The sequence below is a fragment of the Urocampus carinirostris genome, chromosome 1 (genome assembly GCF_059441175.1).
Source record: "Urocampus carinirostris isolate Australia breed hairy pipefish chromosome 1, RoL_Ucar_1.0, whole genome shotgun sequence".
Taxonomy (NCBI): Eukaryota; Metazoa; Chordata; class Actinopteri; order Syngnathiformes; family Syngnathidae; genus Urocampus; species Urocampus carinirostris.
Window position 1 is genome coordinate 50,967,307 of NC_142349.1, and position 20,837 is coordinate 50,988,143.

The window sequence follows — 20,837 nt, forward strand, 5'->3', positions numbered from 1 at the left end:
AATACGGTATTTTTTGTCCGCAATCAAACGCAAAATTCTGTCCTTTAACTTCTTGAGACAACCCCCTTGTGTATTCTTAAACAATTTGGCTGGTGTTAGATTATTAAAATAGGCCAGTAAGTATGTTGTCACTATCGCAAGAGTTTTCTAGCTATATTTAATTTATTATTTAGAAATCACAGACTAAATAACTTTGATTATCACAAAATTAATTTTAGTACATCATATTAATCCACACATTTTAGTGAAGTATTTACTTGCTGAATGTATTCTTTTATATCAGTGTACGTTCACAGCAATGGTCTTATCTTACACCTTTGAAGACTCAGCAATATGCAGTACTTATCTTGTAAAGGGAGTTCCTTTTTTTGCTCTGTAATGTGAGGTCTGAATTCCGAGTGTCTGTAATGCTGCATGTATAATTTTTTTTACTATAAGAGAGGAGCCGAAACATTCTTGCATGCCTTTTGGTGGGAGAACGCGTCTCCATCAATTGGTCCGGAGTGCACTTTATTTTTTATTTTGAAACTTTGTAATGAATGTCCTCAACTGCATTGCTTCTCCCCAGCTTTATTTTTCCGAAGTCTGAATATTCGGTCTGGTCCCGAAAAAGAACACGCGACGGGACATCGCAATGTCCTTTTAGCTTCACTGGTCGACACTATTCTTGTTATCATTGACTCATAAAACATTTAACAACAACTTAGTGTAATAGTTGTTGCTATGCTGTCACAATTCAGATTCAATTTTCATATCCAGTTTTATGGTCACCATTGTTGCTTTTTGGTCATCACTCGCACCCTCATACGCCTTTGAAATGATTAACAAGGCAAAGCTCAATTAGATGCAGAAATCTTTAATAGACTCAATATATCCAACCATATATGATCAAATACAGACAAAATATCATCGGTACAATAAGTTTCAGGGTCAGTAGGCACAGTGTTCACTGGGTTGAAATAAAAAACAGCTTGTGGCAGACCAGAAATTCCGTCATGAATTTAAAAAAGCCACAATATTTCAGCACTGACCTCAATGAAGCTATGCAAGTTATGAAATAATAAAGCACAACTTCAAAGATAGCACTCTTGGTTTTAAACACACATTTTGTGCTCTGAGTATGTCTACCATAAATAAACCTATACACCTATCAATACCGACTATGTTTATTTTTTTTTCTTATTTGCAGCATCCGTTTACCAGAGGGCAGTAGACAGCCTACCAAAAAGAAGCTAGCAATGATTCCCTTTTACTTTCCACTAAATGCGTGCTTCAGGCTAGGAACGTCATCATCCAATACATGTAAGGCAGCACTCAAACGTTCAGCTGTTCACAACGTTTCCTGTCCAGGTTTCGTGTTTGGTACCCGGCTTTAGGTGAGTGATGGTCACCTCCACCGCCTGGACTTTCTCGAATTTGGGAGGGATGGCGCACACCTTGTAGCTCACCTCGTCACCTTCCACGGGCACATACTCCCCCTCGATGCTGAAACGCAGAACAGGTTTCACACAGGATAGGCAACAAAGTTTGTTTTTCCTAAATTGACATATGCGCAAGGATCATTCTCATAAAATTCAATCTTAAGACAAAAGTTGCCGATTAAGTAATACGCATCTCACTCTGAGATGTGGACGAAGATGTCGCTGCCCCCGTCAGCAGGAATGATGAAACCGTGACCTTTGGAGCGGGAAAAACATTTGCACACGCCAGTAAACACCGGACCTTCAGAAGCACGAGCTATTCTGTTGAGAAACGAAAGACGAAAATGATTGTGAGCAGAAGTGGCAAAAGTCATCAACCATACATAAGTAAAACTTTAACCACGTACAGATGTATGAATACAAGTTTGGATTTCAGTTACTTACGACAAGTGTTGGGAAAATGGCGTTATAAATACCGCCATTACGTAATGGCATTTTTTTCAGTAATGGGGTAATCTAGAGGGCAGCACGGCGGCACAGTGATTAGCGCGTGTGCGGGACAGTTCTGAGGCCATGAGATCTAACCTCCTGTGTAGAGTTTGCATGTTCTCCCCGTGCTTGCGTGGGTTTCCTCCAGGCACTCCGGTTTCCTCCCACATTCCAAAGACATGCATGTCAGGTGAATTGGCCGGTCCAAATTGTCCCTAGGTGTGAATGAGCGAGCGTATTGTCTGTCTCTGTCTGTAACTGGCTGGCAACCAGTTCAGGGTGTCCCCTGCCTACTACCCGGAGATAGCTGAGATGGGCTCCACCACCCCCGCGACCCTACTGAGGATAACCGGTGCAGATAATGAATGAATGGGGTAATCTAGTTATTTTTGCTGCCTTTACAATGCCTTTACCGGCGTTCCAAAGCGGTGCATTACGCCAATGGTGGCGTGCCCTCTTGATTCCGTTTTCAGCGGAGAAGTTCTCCGCTCTCCGAGTTGTTTACGTCTCGGATCGTGTCACCATCCAAAGTAAAGACGACCATATATTTAGTTGGCGATTATGAATAAGATTTAATAATGCTCTAAAAGAAAAAGGCAAATGAGGGCTCATTCGCCAAAAATGTGAGCCCTATATTTTTTTTGACAGCACCAGTGCCGTCGTCATTGGTGGGGCAACAGACTCGTGTCGTTCGCAAACGAAACATCTCTACGAGCTAGCTCCTTTCGGTCACTCACAAGAGTCGGCTCCCCACCAATTAACAGCTGGTTCCCTCAGAGACGCCTTTTCCTGTTTTTAATGGTCTATATGCAGTTTTGGGAGATTTTGTGTTGTTGACTCTAAATTTGTTATAATTGTTATGTATTATATCTTTTTTTGTAGACGTATAAACAGCTTAATTCAATTTACTGTGTTTTTCAATGTTGATGTGTTTATATAAAATGTTAGGTTTATTCTTATTTCTTTTACCTTTTTTTGTTAGCGTCTTTTTTTTGTTTCCTTTTACCCATTTAATTAATGAAACTCCCTTTATATTGTCTGCCGTTTATAGTTTGAACAAAGTGTCAAATAAATCTGTTGCTGGTAAGGTGCAATATACATTAAAGGGTTTTAAAAGACAACCTATTCTTCTCTAATCAATTGACTCGAATACTGCTCGGAAAATTTCAAATTCTTTGAGATACAACAACTTTTTTTAAAGAAACGGTTCAAGTTACTTTCCCTGGTAACTAGTTATTTTTACTACAGAGTCATCTAGTTAATAACGGAGTTACTTTTTGAAACTCATGAGTAACTATAACTAATTACTTTTTAAAAGTAACATGCTCAACACTGCTTATAGCACAGACTAGAGGCCCCTTAAGCTTTTAATCAAGACCTCAACACTTCCTGATAGCCTTTTTTCAATTGTTACTATTGTGTCATGATATCATCCAAAAAAGCTAGAAAATTACTGTTTTGTATGGTGGGTATGGCAGGCCGGGGAGGGAAAAAAGGATAATTGGTGTATTTAATTTTTTTGTATATGACAATCATAAAGGTACAGTCTGTAATATTTGACAGCTATACTTCTTCGCCTGTGCGTCAAAAACGCCGTTTAATCTGTATTTGTACGTAGGAGATCTTGTATAGTACTTTTTCAAAAGACAGTTTCCTCCAATATTTAGCATTCAATAATGAAGATGTCGATGGACTGTTTAACCTAACACAAGGCACCATGTAAATCAGCAGTTTGCGCACCATGAGTAAAAAAAATACGATAATGAGATAAGCTCTAATGCCTTTTCATATGCAATCTGTACCACTGGTGGCCTCGTGGTAAAGTGTCTGCACTCTCATCGCTACTGTACAACGATTTGTTATTTAGGTCAGTGACTTTTATCGATTTGATCAATTATTGCACAAAAACTGCACAAATTCAGTAGTTTACTGTTAAACCTTGTATAGTAACGCATCACCATTGTTACTGTATGCATTTTCCAATTTTATCAACCATAGGATAAAAGGCGTGCTTTTCTTACATTTCTGGACAAATTGGGGTTTTTAGGTACCCCTCATTGTCCAGAAAATATGGTAATTCATTGAATAGTGTAACTTGTTTCCTGTGTTTATGACAACACATTTCTTTGATTAACTCATTCAATGCTATAATGTATAAATACTTTTTCAGAAGCATTGTCCCTGAGTGGCAAAACGTAGGAAGCCCAACTTCCTAGTGTTGCTTCCTGTACCGAGCAATTCAGTGTGTCGTACAGACAATTAACGCTACAACAGGATTTTTATTTTTAAAGATGAACGAGGCCCATAGTCATTGTCTGGTGAGAGAGGGATGACGTTTCGTGCACGTTCGCAGGAATGCAATCACCATGGTGAGCAAAATCGCAATAAATGAGTTAACAGATTTCAACTACCGCATTTCCATGACCATAGGACACACCGTGTAAAATACGCAGTCTCCATTGCAAGTACTATTTCTGTATTTAACGCATACACAGCGCCCACTGCACGATAGGCCACTGGTAGCTTCTATTGCAACCACTGCTGTTGTGCTTAAAGCTGACTTTGTAGGAACTATGTTTTTCAGCACTGAAGAGTTGGTGACGTTTGCATATGTCTTAATAAACTCGTATAGACTACAATCATTTTTTTATCTTAATAATGCTGATCAATATTCCTTCATAAACACATTATACAGACTACGATGGCAACACACTTTCTGTCGGAAGCCGAGTGCGCAAAGGGGAGTCAGATTTTGCAGGGGAGTCGAATAGAAACACACCTCTCGCGGCTGCTCAGTTCGCATAATCTTCCGCGTAGCGTAGGAATCCACACAACATAGCGGACAAGAACACGAAAATCATTCAATGGAGGTAAAGTGGGGTTTTGGATTGAATTAATATTTGGAGCAAAATCTCAGGACGTACGACACAATAGGGCGCTCTGCACAAATTGAGAAAATCTGAGACTTTTATGTGCGTCTATTGTTCATGGAAATAGGATATGTGAAAGTTAAGTAAAATCCACATTGGTTAGGCCCTGTATAAAGCAAACTCTGTGTGTGTGTGTGTGTGTGTGTGTGTGTACGCCCTCACGCTGAGCAGGTTCTGTTCCTGCGAGTGGGCATTGGGCTGGGGATATTGAAGGCCCGGATGGGCGAAGGTGAGCGATCTCGGTCTCTGCAAGCTGGAGGCTTCAGGGTCTCTGATTAGAAAGAGGGAAAAAAAGCAACATTACATCATAACACAATCCCTCACTAAACCCTATCCTAACATAACCAAACAATATTGAGAAAGAACATATCATTCATTCCATGTCAACACATTATGTGCACCTTTTAATTCAGCGTTGGGTTGGTTGGAGTTCAACGGTGGGGTCATTGCTCGTTCCTGAGAGGTCATTGTGCCAAGCAAAATCAGGAAAGTGCAGGAATTAAAAAAACCCTAATTGGACAAGACAAAAATATAATTTGGTCTCAGTATAGTAAATCCAAATACTTTATAAGGTGCACCCAAAAAACCCAAAATGTCAAAAAATTTGAATGTGCACCTCATAATCTGGTGTCCATTATGTGTGAAAAAATTGGAAATGCATTCTGGTGTATATTTTGTGCATTTTTTGATCGGTCAATAATTATCGCCGACCACAAATTGTATGACAACGGAGATCACACCCGGATAGCAACAGCAAGAGTGCCAAATCCTAACCACCAGGCTAATTTGATCTTTTAGCACGGCCAAATTACTCCATATGCGGTATTTTCCGCACTATAAGGCGCACCTAAAAGTCTTAATTTTTTTCAAAAGCTGACCATGCGCCTTATAATACAGTGCGCCTTATATATGGCTCAATATTAAATCGCAAGGTCTCGCAACTTACGCAACAGCCGCCGATCATCTGTTTCCCTAGTAGTATAGTGGCGAGGATGCAGCACTAGTAGCAAGGCTTTAATGCTAGGACCTTAGCTTGGCCTTTTTCGATGTCAACTGTGGTTCTGGAGGTGTGCACTGTCCATGATGGTGGTAGGACATTACCTCTTGCCATGATCTTTGATTTTTGCAATCCGGAGATGGAATAAGAGCTTGCTCTGTCCACTCCACGCATCGGCCCGGTATTGCAGTACCTCCGGGAACGGTGCATTCGCAATGATCGCAGCAAGGCTTTAGGGCTAGGACCTTAGCTTGGCCTTTTGGCTGAGAGTAAGTGTCCCGGCTCCTAGAATTGTAGCGTATTATGAACTGACTGATAACGGATAATGGATAATGAATAACGAAGATAGAACAATAACCCTTAAAAACCCCCAAACCCCAGAAGGCACCCGCTAATGTGAAATTCATTTGCAATGATCGCAGAAGGCTTTAGGGCTAGGACCTTAGCTTGGCCTTTTGGCTGAGAGTAAGTGTCCCGGCTCCTAGGCTTTGTAGCGTATTATGAACTGACCGATAACGGATAATGGATAATGAATAACGAAAAAAGAACAATAACCCTTAAAAACCCACCCCCAACCCAACCCACTCTCCCCACTGCAATCTGGGTTCAATTTTCATTGTATTCAATTGTGATCAGTGACATTTAAACAGATCCAACAATGCTCAAATATGGCAATTGTTCATTTTCAGTGCAACCATAACCCTGCACTGTAGTTTTAATTCTATGCGCCTTATAATCCGGTTGACTTTACATATGAAAAAATATCACAAAAGACTAATTTATGAATGTGCGCCTTATAATCAGGAGTGCAAAATAGTGAAAAAATGCAAGTTAAGTGTGTTTTTAGCCTCTCAGGTGATTTTCATACAACTCTGGCGTCTAAAAGATTCCATTTTACAACGTATGTCCAGACATAAGTATGTTCCCTGCAATGCGCTCCAAAGCAAATGCTCCATTCCATTTGAAGTAAATTGAGATTGTCTGGAGTTCAGCAATGAAGGGTTGGCATTCAATTTAAATCTATTTAGTTTTAACATCTTTTAAAAACGTCAACACTTGGCATTCCCTAAGAACAACCCTATTCACAAATGGTAAATACAGACAACTTTGAATTTACTGTGGCAAGATAGGTGTCAATTTAGCAATGAACCCAAACACAGAAAGCAGGAAAAGGCAATGTGCTCAAAAAAGCAACCAGTCAAAAAAAACAAACATAAAACTGTCAGAACCAGAAACAAAAAACTCACAAATCAGGCGGACATTGGAAAAAGGTGATGGTGATATGGATGGTGTGAAAAAAGGAAATGACTCAAAAACGTGAGCAGATTAAAATGTCCTTTTAAAGGGTGCGCGATAATTGGGCACAGGTTTGTGGTGATTAGACGCTATTGCTCAATTCAAACCCCAGTTGGGGCCCTCTGATGGTAAAAGGAGATATGAGACCCTACAATATGACCCATTTACAAGCTGTTGATTGTTTTGTTTTCACATGACAAAGCTGGTTGTATTTTTTTCTAAACCTTTTGAGTTTCATTTGATTGTACCATTGCAATAAAAAAAAAATGCAACTTGACCACAGTTTAAAATCAGCTCACAAGACATTTCCTAAGAGAATGTTGTGATAAACCTGCAGTGCAATCACTTTGAAATGATTTAAGGGTCGTCTTGTTCAAAAAGGACATTTTGGGACTAATTTAAAACATGCATTCTATTTTCAGCATGTATATTTAACCGCTCCATGTCAAAAACTTGTTTTCATCTAAATATATAGTGTGCAAACAATTTAAAGCAGAAGTGTTTTGATAACCAAGGCTTGCTCTGGACCCACAAGATAGTGTCCTGATGAGGGCAGGAAGGGGAGGGCAGGGGATTTGGAGACAGACTGCTAAGAAAAAAAAACTGCCCCTATCATCTGGGGTTGACATAAACCGGAGCACACCACCAGAAAAAGCAGACAGTGTAGTAATTCCACAAAATATTTTATCAAAAACTCTTTCAGTGTCAATATAAACTGAACTCAAATGCAAACTAAACAACTGTACAATAAACATACAGCCAATGGAAAAAATAGTGTAAGGGTAATCTCTCATAGTATTATCACACCTCAACTGGTGTTCAAATTCAGAACTAAATACTAGGCAGGTTTTCTAGTTCGAAAGAACAGAAAGTAGCGGGCATACAGGACGGCGCTCCCAACAACACAGCCTCCTAATGCAATAAACACCACAATGATTGGATTACGGCTTCTCTGGGCAATAATGACAGAGTTCTCAATTCATGGCTGTTGAAATACCTTCTCTGTAAGATAGGAAGCACTTCAATGGCAGAAGGAAAATAATGTGGCATAATGCTAAGGGTTAAAACTACAAGTGCAATGATTAACCAAAATGGTATCAGTTTTGATATTCTCCCAAAAATAGTTCATTTATTCAATCAATTATCCTCAAGGTCACGGGGTTAATGTCGCACTTCCCAGCAGACTTCGCACAGAGGGTATGCTATTTGGGATAAATGAACTTAAGGAGATTCATATGGAGTTAATTATACGTCGCAGTATATTTCATTTTTATGTTTTTCCTACGTACAAAAATTGATATATGGCATAGACAATTTGGAATCATAAAAAGAACAAAGTGGCGGTAAAACATACAAGTTTAATGTAATGATAACAGAAATGTCAACACATGAAAAGAGGAAGAACAGATTTACTGGTAGAAGACTATCAGTAAATATTAAAAGAATTTCCACTGAAGCTAATGCAGGATTACAAAAAAACCGCTAAATCCACACACCCACCCACCACCTGAGTGTTGCGGAATATTCCCAAATTACCCGCGACAGACTCAGCAGAGACCCCACTGATACAGCAAATACCAGGCAATGGGTTGAATGAAAACTCACACAGAGACACACACTCATCAGGAAGGATGAGCAATTTCAGAAATCTGCTGATTTTACTGCCTCAATTTGAAAAGGCACACAGTCAAAGCTATTTTAACTGTGTTCAAAGTTTGAAAAAAGAAGTAGAGTGGGAAGAAAAACAAAGCAAACCCATTCACATATTGTTTAAGGCCTGTTTGGCACAAAAGTAACCTTTCTTAATTTATTTTATAACGTTTGTGGATAACTTTTTTCTTTCTTTTTTTTAAATCTCCAAAACACAAAAATAAACTTTTTACTGAGTCTGCTGATTTTTGCCAGGACCTGAACAGCAAGTGGTTTTGGCCCAGTCAGAGTGCAAAACTGTTTAAGGGATGATTTCGATCTTGGACAAAACTAAGCAGCACCAAATGCTAGGGGAAACAACCAACCAAACAGGCTCATAGCAGTGAAAAATGCCAATTGAGGGCCAATCAGGGTCACATTGAAATAATTAGTTAGTGTTATATGCACGCAAATAACTTACACCATTTTCAAAGGTGTGAAGTATTGCCAAAGATTATGGTTTTGTAAAATATGCATTCCAGTGAAGGCTTTTCTACCTCACAAGAAATGAATTGGATTTTGTGCAAGTTAAAGTGTTTTTCTGTATATATTTTATGCATTTCATTTAAAGGGATATTTACATACTTTATTTATTCCATTACAAAAATTGTAACAGTAATGAAAACATTACGGTAATACAAATCTCCATTCTTAGAGGCAATTTAGCGGCTCTGTTGTATCTATTACATACAAACGTTTACATACAGGGAATAGTTGTTTTTTCAAATCGCAATATTCCGATATCCAAAACAGAAATTCTGGATCTGGACCAAGAGCCAAACTGAGTTTGACATCCCTGAATGTAAACCCATTGAGTTTATTTGGTACTCTTTGTTAAAGCTTGATTTCTACTTTGGTTATTTTTCTCTTCTTTGTTGATGCTGCTTAAGACATTGGTCATGTAGTAGAGAAACAAATTATAGGAGCCAAAAACTAGCTAACTTGCTAAACAAGCATCATCTCAAAATGTTAATTTTCCTGCGACTTTTTTCTTTTCCCTCAGGACGACGGAAATGCCAACGTTGCATCCATACACCTATTATTTGAGTCAATGCTTCTGACAGGCGATTACAAGCATATTTTGTACACTCATGACACAGAGTAGAAGGACATTTTTGGAGCAAGGAGGAAAAATATGGCCTACTTCATTGATTGAGGTGAAATACATGGTAGAATAAGCCTTTATTTAATGTCAAAAGTTAAATGCTTAAACATCTATTTGTGAAACTGAGTCACCCGTCCTGTCCCCTTTCAAAAGGGGTTATAACTTTTTTTTTTTTACAAGTCATGTGAACTGATTATTCAAATTGGTCCAAACATAGATGGCATGTAAACATTCCCATTGTCTCAGTTCACCATGTGCTCTCAGTGTTTCTTAAGGTTCGAACACTATGTACATTTCATAAAGACCTGAAATCACATTTTTCCCATGTCATGACCAAGGTGAGATCCTTGAATTGTTTGAATGTGACCATCCTCTTTGTGCAGCAGGAAGTCCTGTCAACTCCCATCCTGACTTTATGGGTTTTACTAGCATACCAAGGCAGCAATTGTGGCTGTGCCGCAATAACCAATAGGACAAGCAACAAGAGTACAAAGGCATGTTATTCTAATGTGCTTGGGCCCCAAAATGCACACAAACATGCGCTCAGTGTGCCCTGAAAAATTGGGTTGGGAGTAATGCATTACAGAGGAACATACTTACTGAAACGCGTTATTATTTCAGTTTTGTAACTCAACTCTTGTTACAACATGGTCTGATACTACTTTTTTTAAAGCAGATCAAGAATTCCAATTTTCTTTGAAGGTTCCTCCAACACCTACAAAGGGTGGACGTTTTTATATCTAGCGACAAAACATAACTGAATACAGTTACGAAGGCACCGTTTTAATTTCTGCCTACTGGTATTAAGATTTACTCCATATCGTATATTACTTACATCTAATCCGTATTGGGTTACCTTAACCACTAGGCTCATGGGAGCACCATTTCCTGTGATGTGTCTTGGGCAAGTACAGCCTGGTGGTGCACATTCCTCTCCAGGCCAAGAAATTGAAACGAGTGGGTCAGTCTATATGCACATATTTGGTTGTGTGCCACCATAGCGAATGGTAGAGCGCGTGGGGAGGAGGCGTGGCTTTTACCGTAGCAACAAAATCAATGGGGCAAACGTGAGCACAGAATTTACACTATAAGAGTGCTGAATTTTCGTCTTTTTATTTGTAAATTTATTTTTGCCATACACCATGCCTGGAGTAAAAAAGAAACCGTTCTGGACATTACCCAGAAATGGAGGAAATCTTTAGGCGGGTAGAAGACAAAATGTATATGGAATGTCTCGATTAATTTATTCAGTACCGCGCCCAATATTGCAGGCAACAAATTGTACTTCTTTAGAGCAGCGGTGGCGACCTCATCAGTTTTGTAATTCGTTGCACAGAATCTAAACAGTCAGAAAAGTCATTCAAGCATATTTAATACTCTGAAAAGAAAGTGAAGTCATCATCAAAAGGACTACTGTTGCATAACATTGCGTGAACAAAGCTTGTGGTGATCTTGGGGGATGTATCTAAGGACTTGAGTGCATCGGCATGTGAAAGAAGCCAACTCGCATCCGCTGTGCAGTCGGGTCTGAGCCGTTAAGGCCGAGCGCATGAACTTAAAAGTCAAGCAGAATATTTTGATGTGCTCTTTGTTAGCTTGAAAGTGTGAGTGGGTGGCGTTAGCATGGAGAAGGCCAAATGGGTTGTGTTGACGCAAGTGCAGATGAGGGTCCTGATCCTGCATCACGATGATTCATCCTCAACATGCGTCAGACCACATCCCCTCAGACAATATAAACTAATCTTTACACCTTGTTTCCTTTGTATGCATAAAATTGGTATAAGTAACGTGATTTCCTGTGCTTTGAATTTTTATGTACAAGTAATGATTATGACAGCAGGACTCAAAGTGTGAAATTGGTTAATATCAACAACAAGCTTATTTCATACAAGAAACACCTGTATTGTGTTTCAGGGAAAGAAAGCAGGCAGTGTCTGAGGCATAATAATGTTCTTTCTGCTCAGATGTGAGAGCAGGAAAGCATTGACAGACAAAATATTTACCGTAATTTCCGGACAATAAGCAGCAACTTTTGTCACGAGCCTTCAACCCTGCAGCTTATGCAATGATGCAGATAATTTATGCATTCTTTCCTAAAGGCCATCAGGGGCGCCTGCAGTAAAGGTAAGCGTGAGACTGTTGGAAGGTATCAATCGAAAGGGGAGAGCTCATTACCGTTCTGGGAATAATAATACGAGTTTTTTTATAAATGGAAATAATGTTGTGAATCCATTGGATTATGAGAACCAACGTCCAATGAAGCGGAAATGTTTAGGGCGAATTTTTATTTATCTGTCGGCATTATCATGAGATTTAAAGTACTTAAATATTTTACGCGTTTGGATTCTATGGAATGTCCTTAATGTAATGAAGCTATTTTCACGGACATTCAAAAATGTTGAAGACGGCCCAGGTGACGTACTAGTGAGTTACGCCGGGTATCCTGTTTTGCGGTATCTTGTTTCTGATGAGTACATTTGAAAGGGTCATCATATCTTGAATCCCAATAGTTTTAGCTTTCCTAAGATATGTAGCATGATATATTGTGACTGGTGACATCGTACTGATACGTATTTGTTTATCAATGTCCGGCGGGCCGTCGGAACGTTAGGAGTCAAGGTATCGTATATCAATAAAACTCTTTCTGTGTTCCGTCTTTCACTGTAAATATCTCATGTTTCAATGTGGGCACAAGCGGCTTAGAGACAGGTGCGCATTATGCATGTACAAAAAGGGGTTTTCCTTTAAAAAAGTACTGGGTGAGGCTTATAATCAGGTGAGCTTTATAGTCCGGAAATTAAAGGAATAGATTAATAGAAAGAAGGTGATCTAGTAATTTAACCAATTTGTGGTGACAAATGTAATGGGACGTATATTGGTGAGGATCTAATATATATAATATGTAAAGTATATCATATTGATTGTGTATAACGCGCAGTCTTGTCTAACGCGAACCATTTTTTTAAATATGAAAACTATCGATTTTTTTTCACTACACACAGACAAACTTTGTGGAATACAAGGTGCCATGATAAAAATAATTTATTGACGCCATAAAAAATGTAATCAATACTAACATAAAATCTACAATGTAACTAAAGAAAAGAAGAAAATGGTGTCTGAATGATAAATGCAACACTTTCAAGTATAAGTATATTTTTGTCAAAAGTAATGTGTTGTTGTTTTCTTCTTTTTACAGCATTCCTATTATTGCAGTGGAGGTTGACTCAAACTATTCTATTTTGTTGTCTTTTTATTGGAACTGCCTCTTAAAATATCTAATTGAACTCTAAGTTCCGACTACATAGTGAGAAAATAAATATATGCCCCCAGGAGACATTCCAATCATATTTCGGAGACTTGAGTGTTCTTCTCAACAAAGACACGAGCAACCTGAACTATCTTTTGCCAGAAAACAAATAGCAGTAGAAACCCTTCACTCTTCTGTACTCGTTAATGCAAAGTAACCAACACTACTAAAAGTTTGAATACTTGCAATTTTTATGAAAATATCGTCCAACCACCCATTTTCTCAACCTTTTTATCTTTATTATAAAGGGTGCTGGAGCCTACAGCGTCTCCCTTAGTAATTAAACAATTATGTACCGGGAATCATCGGATTGATTATTCAGCTCCTTGATGAATAAATGGATTTTTATGCCAATACATATGCAATAAAAATGTCATGGCGCTGCTCCCCCACACCACTGAAAAAGTGTTGCGGGGAAAAAAGTGGAGAAGTGTTGCATAGTTTGAGAGTAATGTGATAACTGGTGTGCTTAGTAGATTGACTTATCATATGCCACCCCCGCACATGGTACAGTGGGTGGGTGGAAAAAAGAATATAACGCATCAATTGAATACGCAGGCATTTGATTACAACCTCCAGCCATTCAGCCTGTTATTGCAGTTCAACCTTTCGTAATTCATCTGTGTGACTCGAAGAGTCATGACAAACTCGTAAACTCACAGAGGCCGTGTCAAACCACCAAAACCACCTGATGTTTTATGTTTCATGTAAAAACATGATAGAACAAGGTTTCCCTGCAGCCCGCTCATCTGCTTGAAAACATTTACAACAGATGAGACTACACTCATGTTACTTTGTAGGGCTGCAACTATGGATTTTTTTTCCAAATTAAACGAATCGGATTTTTTTATTTTCCTCCTCTTTAATCAAATATCCAAGTTTTGGAAAGATGGAAAAAAATAGTGCACAAAACAACAGAATACGCTTTAACAAAAAAGTGTTTGTCAATTAACTTAACAGTAAACAAAAATACATACAAATGCATGCTATACATTTGCAAATATGTATGATACTCTTTTCTACCACCTTATCCAAAGATCATACTACAAACAAAAATGAAGAGCAATACATAGGATTTTATATGTAGCAATACTTTTGGATGATACGGAGTAATGGGGACAGTTGGAATTAAGCACTGGAATTGAATGGATATCTCCTCACAAAAAACAAGGTACTTGCTCTTCTTGTTATGAAATTACTGTATTTTCCGCACTATAACGCGCACCGGGTTATAGGGCGCACCCCCATAAAATAGTTCTTGGTCCTATATTTACCATACATAATGCGCACCGGATTATAAGGCGTTACAATGGGAACGTCGAAAAAACAGTCAGATAGTTCAGTCAAACTTATTACCCCCTTAACATTCCGAAAGCTTGCAAAGAAGCAAATACGTGTCCGGTGTCCGTACGATGTCACCAAACAAACATTTCTTAGTTTCCATTTTATTTTTTGCTGGCAACTGTGTGGACAGCAAAGTAAGAATTTTATTGTGCAGGGAAACGGGGTTCTTTACTGTGCATATGACAATAAACACTTTGAATTGAATTTAGTTTAGTTTAAAAATAGACTGATCACAGAAACATCAAGATCGTTCTAAAACAAGATACCGGAAAAATATAAATCCGCATAGCTCACCTAAGTTCTCTTGCAGCCTTCGCGTAACCATGGTCTTCTTACAACCGAGAGTGTAGTAAATCCAGGAGAGTAAAATATTTACAAATACAGAATAGCAAAACACGTTTTTTCTATGCCGTAGTGCAACCCAACCTGTGATTCACATTCATCTTTTTCGGCCAAATGCAGGCTTTGTTTTGTCCCTTTAGCCTATGCGAGCCTGTAAAGGATAAAAAGGATCCGCTCCCTTTATCTCCGAATAACTTTAGCCAATAGTGACTGATTCAAATGATGATTGACACATTTGTTAGCAAATGAAACGCCGGTATATAAATCCCAGCATACACCGCGGACTACTTCGCCTTCGGGGGAAAATTGTCTTCTTACAACCGTGAGTGTAGTAAATCCAGGAGAGTAAAATATTTACAAATACAGAATAGTAAAAATGTTTCCTTTATGCCGTAGTGCAACCCAACCTGTGATTCACATTCATCTTTTTCGGCCAATTGCAGGCTTTGTTTCGCCCCTTTGGCCTATGCGAGCCTGTAAATGATAAAAAGGATCCGCCCTCTTTACCTCCGAATAACTTTAGCCAATAGTGACTGATTCAAATGATGATTGACACATTGGTAAGGAAATGAAACGCCGGTATATAAATCCCAGCATACACCGCGGGCGACTTCGCCTTCGGGGGAAAATCTAGTAGCCGGCTGCTTGCTTTAGTTGCAAGACTTTGCGACTTAATGTTGATCCATATATAAGGCGTACTGTATTATAAGGCGCATGGTCAGCATTTGAAAAAAATAAAGGCTTTTAGATGCGCCTTATAGTGCGGAAAATACGGTACTTTTTTTTCTCGCCATTTTTTGCCCGGTGGTAATAATGTACTTATTATCTACTTGAAGCAGGCTTTTTCTTCATTTTCGCATTTTCCATGATTGTTGAAAGTTGGTCGCATTTTTCTCTATGGAGTGTGGTATGCTACACTAAAACATAGAAACGGAAACCAAAAACGCAAAAGCGAGCATGACATCACGATTTCAGAATCACAATAGTTTTGACATTTTATATTACGTCGCACTTCTGTATGTAGTATGTGTAGCATTGAACAAAATTAAGTCAGTTCAAAGCCAGACCTGACTTTAGTGACAATGCGTCATGTGCACCTCATGTGCAAGCATTTGGTGAAATTTGTAGCAAAATATTTGCATCCATTTCTGTTGTAGATAATGTGCGAATGGTCACTTAGTGCTGCAAACAGTTTTACCAGTTTGTAAGAGTTCAATGTTTTTTTGTGTGCAATTTAATCTCTTAAACACTATGTACAATACTGTATAAATAGTCAAGAAACATTATTTGTTTTAATTTTGCCTTTACACAAGGTCGAAGTTTGTGAAAAATATTACCCCACTGCACCACCAAGCATAGACACCTGTACTTAAGAGAAAATCTACCTACCTTAAGCCTATGGGTATTCCTTTCCAACTATCTAACAACGTCAGTGTTCCAAAAGATTAGGTCATACCAGGGAAATTATTGAGCTTTACATACTTTCTATGAATTTCACGTAGGGTGATAGGCAAACCAAACAATTATATTGAACGAAAACAAATCTCCTGAGCACGGCTTCTATTGACGTTTTTATTGGGAACACTGATACACATTATGCTTGTGAGGGCTATATTTTGAAATAACTGTTGTTGTTAAATTCAGTGTAATTCATTCATAATTAATCAAAAAAATATTCAACGGTCTTCTACAGAGCAGATACATATCAACTAATGCGGGTGGGCGATACTGGAAATTTTAATATTGATCCAATCCAAGTAAATATATACAGGGCATATTGATCCGATACTTGGAAGTATCATGATCATTGAATATTCCAACCCCTACCCCCTTGAGTTAGTTTATATTTACAAAAACACAAGAGTACAAAGACGGCATGTAAGTAGTTAAGGCCATTATCGCATACCAGCGGTGAAATTATGGAATTTTGAATATTAATAATTCCAATATCCAAATAAGTCAGAAAAATATGAAAAACTGACACAGGCTTTCTAACTCCAATGCATGAAACAAAACAAAAAAATGGAAACTAAAATTCAGTAGTGCCTTTTTTGCATGAGGTTAAAGGAACATTGTGTAATATTTGACCACTGGATGGCACCGTTTTGTCTACTGCGAATGTAAACCACTTCCAAATGAGCGCAGCATTGCAGCAAGATGCCAGATATACGCGGACTAGATATGGATTCCGCTATGTCAAAGAAATATATTTCTTGACCTATAAATATTTATAAAAAATAACATTAGTATGATTAATCAAGCATTTTTGACAATTATTCAAATAAATGTGTTTTAATGAATGAGGGTTTTGGGTACGACCAGGAGGCACTAAATACTACACACTGTCCCTTTAACAATACGCTTTTCCTGTAAGAAAAAAAATGAATAGGGGAGGGCAGTTAAAAGCCTCTGCTTCAGTCTACTTCCTTTGGACGTGAGTTTATGTATTATTTCATGATGTTGTAGAGCTGTTCTTGTGCTAATATTTTGTTTACTTTTGCTGATTAGTGGTTTATGTTTTCTTCATTTTTAGCTATGCCCGGATAAAAAGCACACAACTTAGCCAGTGCTTAATCTAGTTTTGCTGTTGATATTTCTAAACAACTCGTAACTCAACTACAGGTCCATCGATTATCGGGCGGGCCAATTATCGATACTGTACTAATATTTGGGAGTTTGACAGATATCAGTATCTGCTTTTTTTCCAACAGGTCAATTGTTTAGCTGAGCCTCTCCCTCCCTCTCTTCTTTCCCTCTGTCTCGGACGATACACACCCCGTGCGTTCTGATTGGATAAGTGACCGGGGGCGGAGCCAATAAAGCAGGAAGAATAATGTTAGAGCAGAGTAAACAGGAGCAGGTCTGGTAACTCATGAGTCCTGACATGCATTTTAATCAAGACTACTGATTATATTGAGATTTTACAAAGTCTGGTACACTTTTGTGTATGTGATTAAGGATTGGGGTAAAAAGTGTAGGTAACTTGTTTTAAAGAAGCATGTTCAGGTGGAGCCTGATATATTAGCTCTAATGATGACATACGTTCGTCCACTAGGAGTGTGTGGTTGCGATTGAGAGTGAGCATAAAAAGCACGCTGACGGGAAGGCTGAGTGATGAGCTGTTACCATAACATTAGTTCGTCAATCTTGCTCAAAAAGAGGAGTGCCCACACTTCAATTTGTGAGCTCCTTTGAAATTTCCATAGCTTATTGCACATTTTGTTTTAAGTTAATTTAAGTCATGTTGGTTGTATTGACATTTAATTATTTATTATAAAAATAAGGGAGCTAGGGCAGCACGGAGTTGCAGTGGTTAGCGTGTGTGCGACACAGTTCTGAGGTCATGAGATCGAATCTTCCTGTGTGGAGTTTGCATGCTCTCCTCGTGCTTGCGTGGGTTTCCTCCGTGCACTACGGTTTCCTCCCACATTCCAAAAACATGCATGTCAAGTTAATTGGCCGGTCCAAATTGTCCCTAGGTATGAATGAGCAAGTGAATTGTCTGTCTCTGTGTGCCCTGCGACTGGCTGGAAACCAGTTCAGTGTGTCCCCTGCCCACTGCCTGAAGACAGCTGGGATGGGCTCCAGCACCCCCGCAACCCTATTGAGGATAAGCAGTGCAGATGATGGATGGATGAGGGAGCTATTTAGGTTTTTTTATGCACCTCTATGCAGGTTGCTGCCAAGCCTAAGCCTAATTGTATTTCCTGCGCTGTTTTTGAAAGTGAAATGGTAGCTGTGTTGAAGTTCTAATTTATTTACTGTAAAGGAGTTTCAGAGAGCTAATAAAGGTTTCTTTGAATTTATGAAAAATATTATTTGTTTCTTTTAGCATTATTAATTGTTTTAATTTTCTAAGCTTGAAATAGCAAATGAATATCGGCTCCTAATATAGGTTATCGACCTCCTTTTGACACTAATAATCGGTATTTCAGTCTCACATAAATGGAGATTTATTCTGTGGATTTTGTATTTTAATCATTGCATAAGTGGGTGCTCCTGACGAAATTTCCTTGGGCAGTGACAATATTTTGAATCTGAATGCATACCTGTCAACCTGTACAGTTTTGCCGTACAAAGTATGTTTATTATGAATTTTAAGACGTCTACGATGTACGAAAAAATTTGTCAATTATGGGTACCATCCGGTATAAACCGACTATCACAAAACAGCAAATCAATCAAGTCAAACGACTTCGCCGCGGAAACCTCTATCAAAGTATCGTTTTTTTTCGTTGCAAACGAAGCAAGCGGTTTGATGTAGTGAAAGGAAGTCCGTCTCTTTTTAGAGAACCGGCTTTTTCGGCTCATCTCATTAAAGAGAGCCGGCTCTCAAACGGCTCACTTGTTTTGAAACATTATATTACGAATGATTATGTTGTATAAAGAAATTAAGAATAAAAGGAAGTATAAAATGAGAAAATGAAAAAAGACAGGTTTGTGGTTATCCTTTTAATCAGTATATTACCAACAATAATTTAATACAGAAAATGAATTCATAATTTGAATAAGAAAATGTATTATTCCACTTAATTATATTTGTATGTATTTTTTCCTTCTACAGTGAACGTCCAAGCTATTTATTTATTTAACTTTTTTTATAATAAACCTCATTCATGTCGCGCAACTCGGGAATTCACAACAAAATGTTAATTAACAATATATTTGATATAACGAAACACATGTACAATACAACATGTTAAACTACATAAACACGTTTGAAAAAAACATATGGTGTAAGATTATTTTGTATTTTGTAAGGGAAAATACGACAATTTGTAAGGGCATGGAGCCGTGGAGGTTGACAGGTATGTGAATGTAATATGATGAACTCTTTTTCTAAAAGCTAGATTTTCCACGACGTATGAAATGCCAAATGCGCACTCATAATAAGAAACAATAACGAGCTTAAATGAGACTCTTATCAGCATATAGAGGCTCACCTTGTAGTACTTGATTATCCCAAAGTGAACAGTGAGTTTTTGAAACAATGAATAAATGCAATACAATACACAGGCACAAGTAAACAAGGCGATACATTGTCGAGAACGAACAGTGCTTAAGTCCAAAAGAGAGCAAAAGTGGATAGCAATTCAGGATTCGGTTGCATTCTGTCACTTACCGTTTCCTTTCACGTAGCAGCGGCCAAAACAAATGTGCCTTTGTTCTGGTTCTGTGCTCCTAAGTTGTGTCGAGTAGGTTCTGTTGCTTCCTCGTAACTCATCCACATTGAGCTTGAAACCATCCAGGAACTTCCAACCGCACCGCACTCTCACTAATTTACACGATGGGCGGTGCTTGCTAGGCAGTGACGTTAGGCTAGGGATTAGAAAACTGCGGCCCGCGGGCCATACGCAGCCTAGCGGGCTTTTTAACTCATTCAATGCCAGACGTTTTTTCTCAAATTGGGAGAGCCGGTGTTATGCCGAGAAATGCATCCGGTAATGCACACAGTATACAAACCACTTTTTGAGAACTGTTATGCACTCTACCGTAAAGCTTATTATGCTGAAATAAGCTTTATCGTAGAGTGCATAACAGTTTCAATACGAGCGATTTGAATAGAAAAAGGCAAAATAAACATGTTACCTGCTTAAAAGTGATTTGTATCCGGTGTGCATTACCGTTCGATTACATTCACAACAAATACAAAGACGGAATGGTTTAAGTTGTATTACATTCCCAACAAATGTAAGACAAAGTGGTTTTGGTTATGAATGTGCTTGATTGCTGTTAAAAGTGACAATAAATTGTTATATGTTATATGTCCGCCATTACATTCCCGAAAAGTGATATAAAAGTGAGATAAAACGAGGTAAAAGTGGTTATAGTAGCAAGGGGATGCAAATCTCGGCAGGGATGCATTTCTCGGCAAAACACCACCGGTACCTTTTTTCCCATTTTGACTCATTTT

The 20,837-nt window shown here is 38.5% G+C and overlaps 1 protein-coding gene and 1 pseudogene across 2 annotated transcripts; one reads left to right on the forward strand and one right to left on the reverse strand.

The window, feature by feature from the left end:
* Positions 1-836: 836 nt before the first annotated feature.
* Positions 837-20,213, reverse strand: carhsp1 (calcium regulated heat stable protein 1). Of its 2 annotated transcripts, none has more exons than XM_088344235.1 (5): positions 20,046-20,213; positions 5,242-5,350; positions 5,003-5,111; positions 1,620-1,742; positions 837-1,485 (listed from the first exon to the last, which is right to left on the reverse strand). In XM_088344235.1, the coding sequence occupies exons 2-5, from the start codon at positions 5,306-5,308 to the stop codon at positions 1,323-1,325; spliced, it is 462 nt and encodes a 153-aa protein (XP_088200361.1). In that variant the 5' UTR covers positions 5,309-5,350; positions 20,046-20,213; the 3' UTR covers positions 837-1,322. The 2 variants fall into 2 exon arrangements, with proteins under 2 accessions (XP_088200361.1, XP_088200369.1); XM_088344243.1 differs by lacking the exon at positions 20,046-20,213 and adding an exon at positions 7,085-7,190.
* Positions 5,938-6,052, forward strand: LOC148375071 (U2 spliceosomal RNA; annotated as a pseudogene).
* Positions 20,214-20,837: the final 624 nt, after the last annotated feature.

Excerpts from the sequence above, each read along its gene's own strand:
- carhsp1 (XM_088344235.1), bottom strand. The coding sequence starts at position 5,308 with ATGACCTCTCAGGAACGAGCAATGACCCCACCGTTGAACTCCAACCAA. Across the intron at positions 5,112-5,241 it reads ACCCAACGCTGAATTAAAAG|AGACCCTGAAGCCTCCAGCT; the intron begins GTGCACATAATG and ends CTTTCTAATCAG. Across the intron at positions 1,486-1,619 it reads ATCTTCGTCCACATCTCAGA|CATCGAGGGGGAGTATGTGC; the intron begins GTGAGATGCGTA and ends TCTGCGTTTCAG.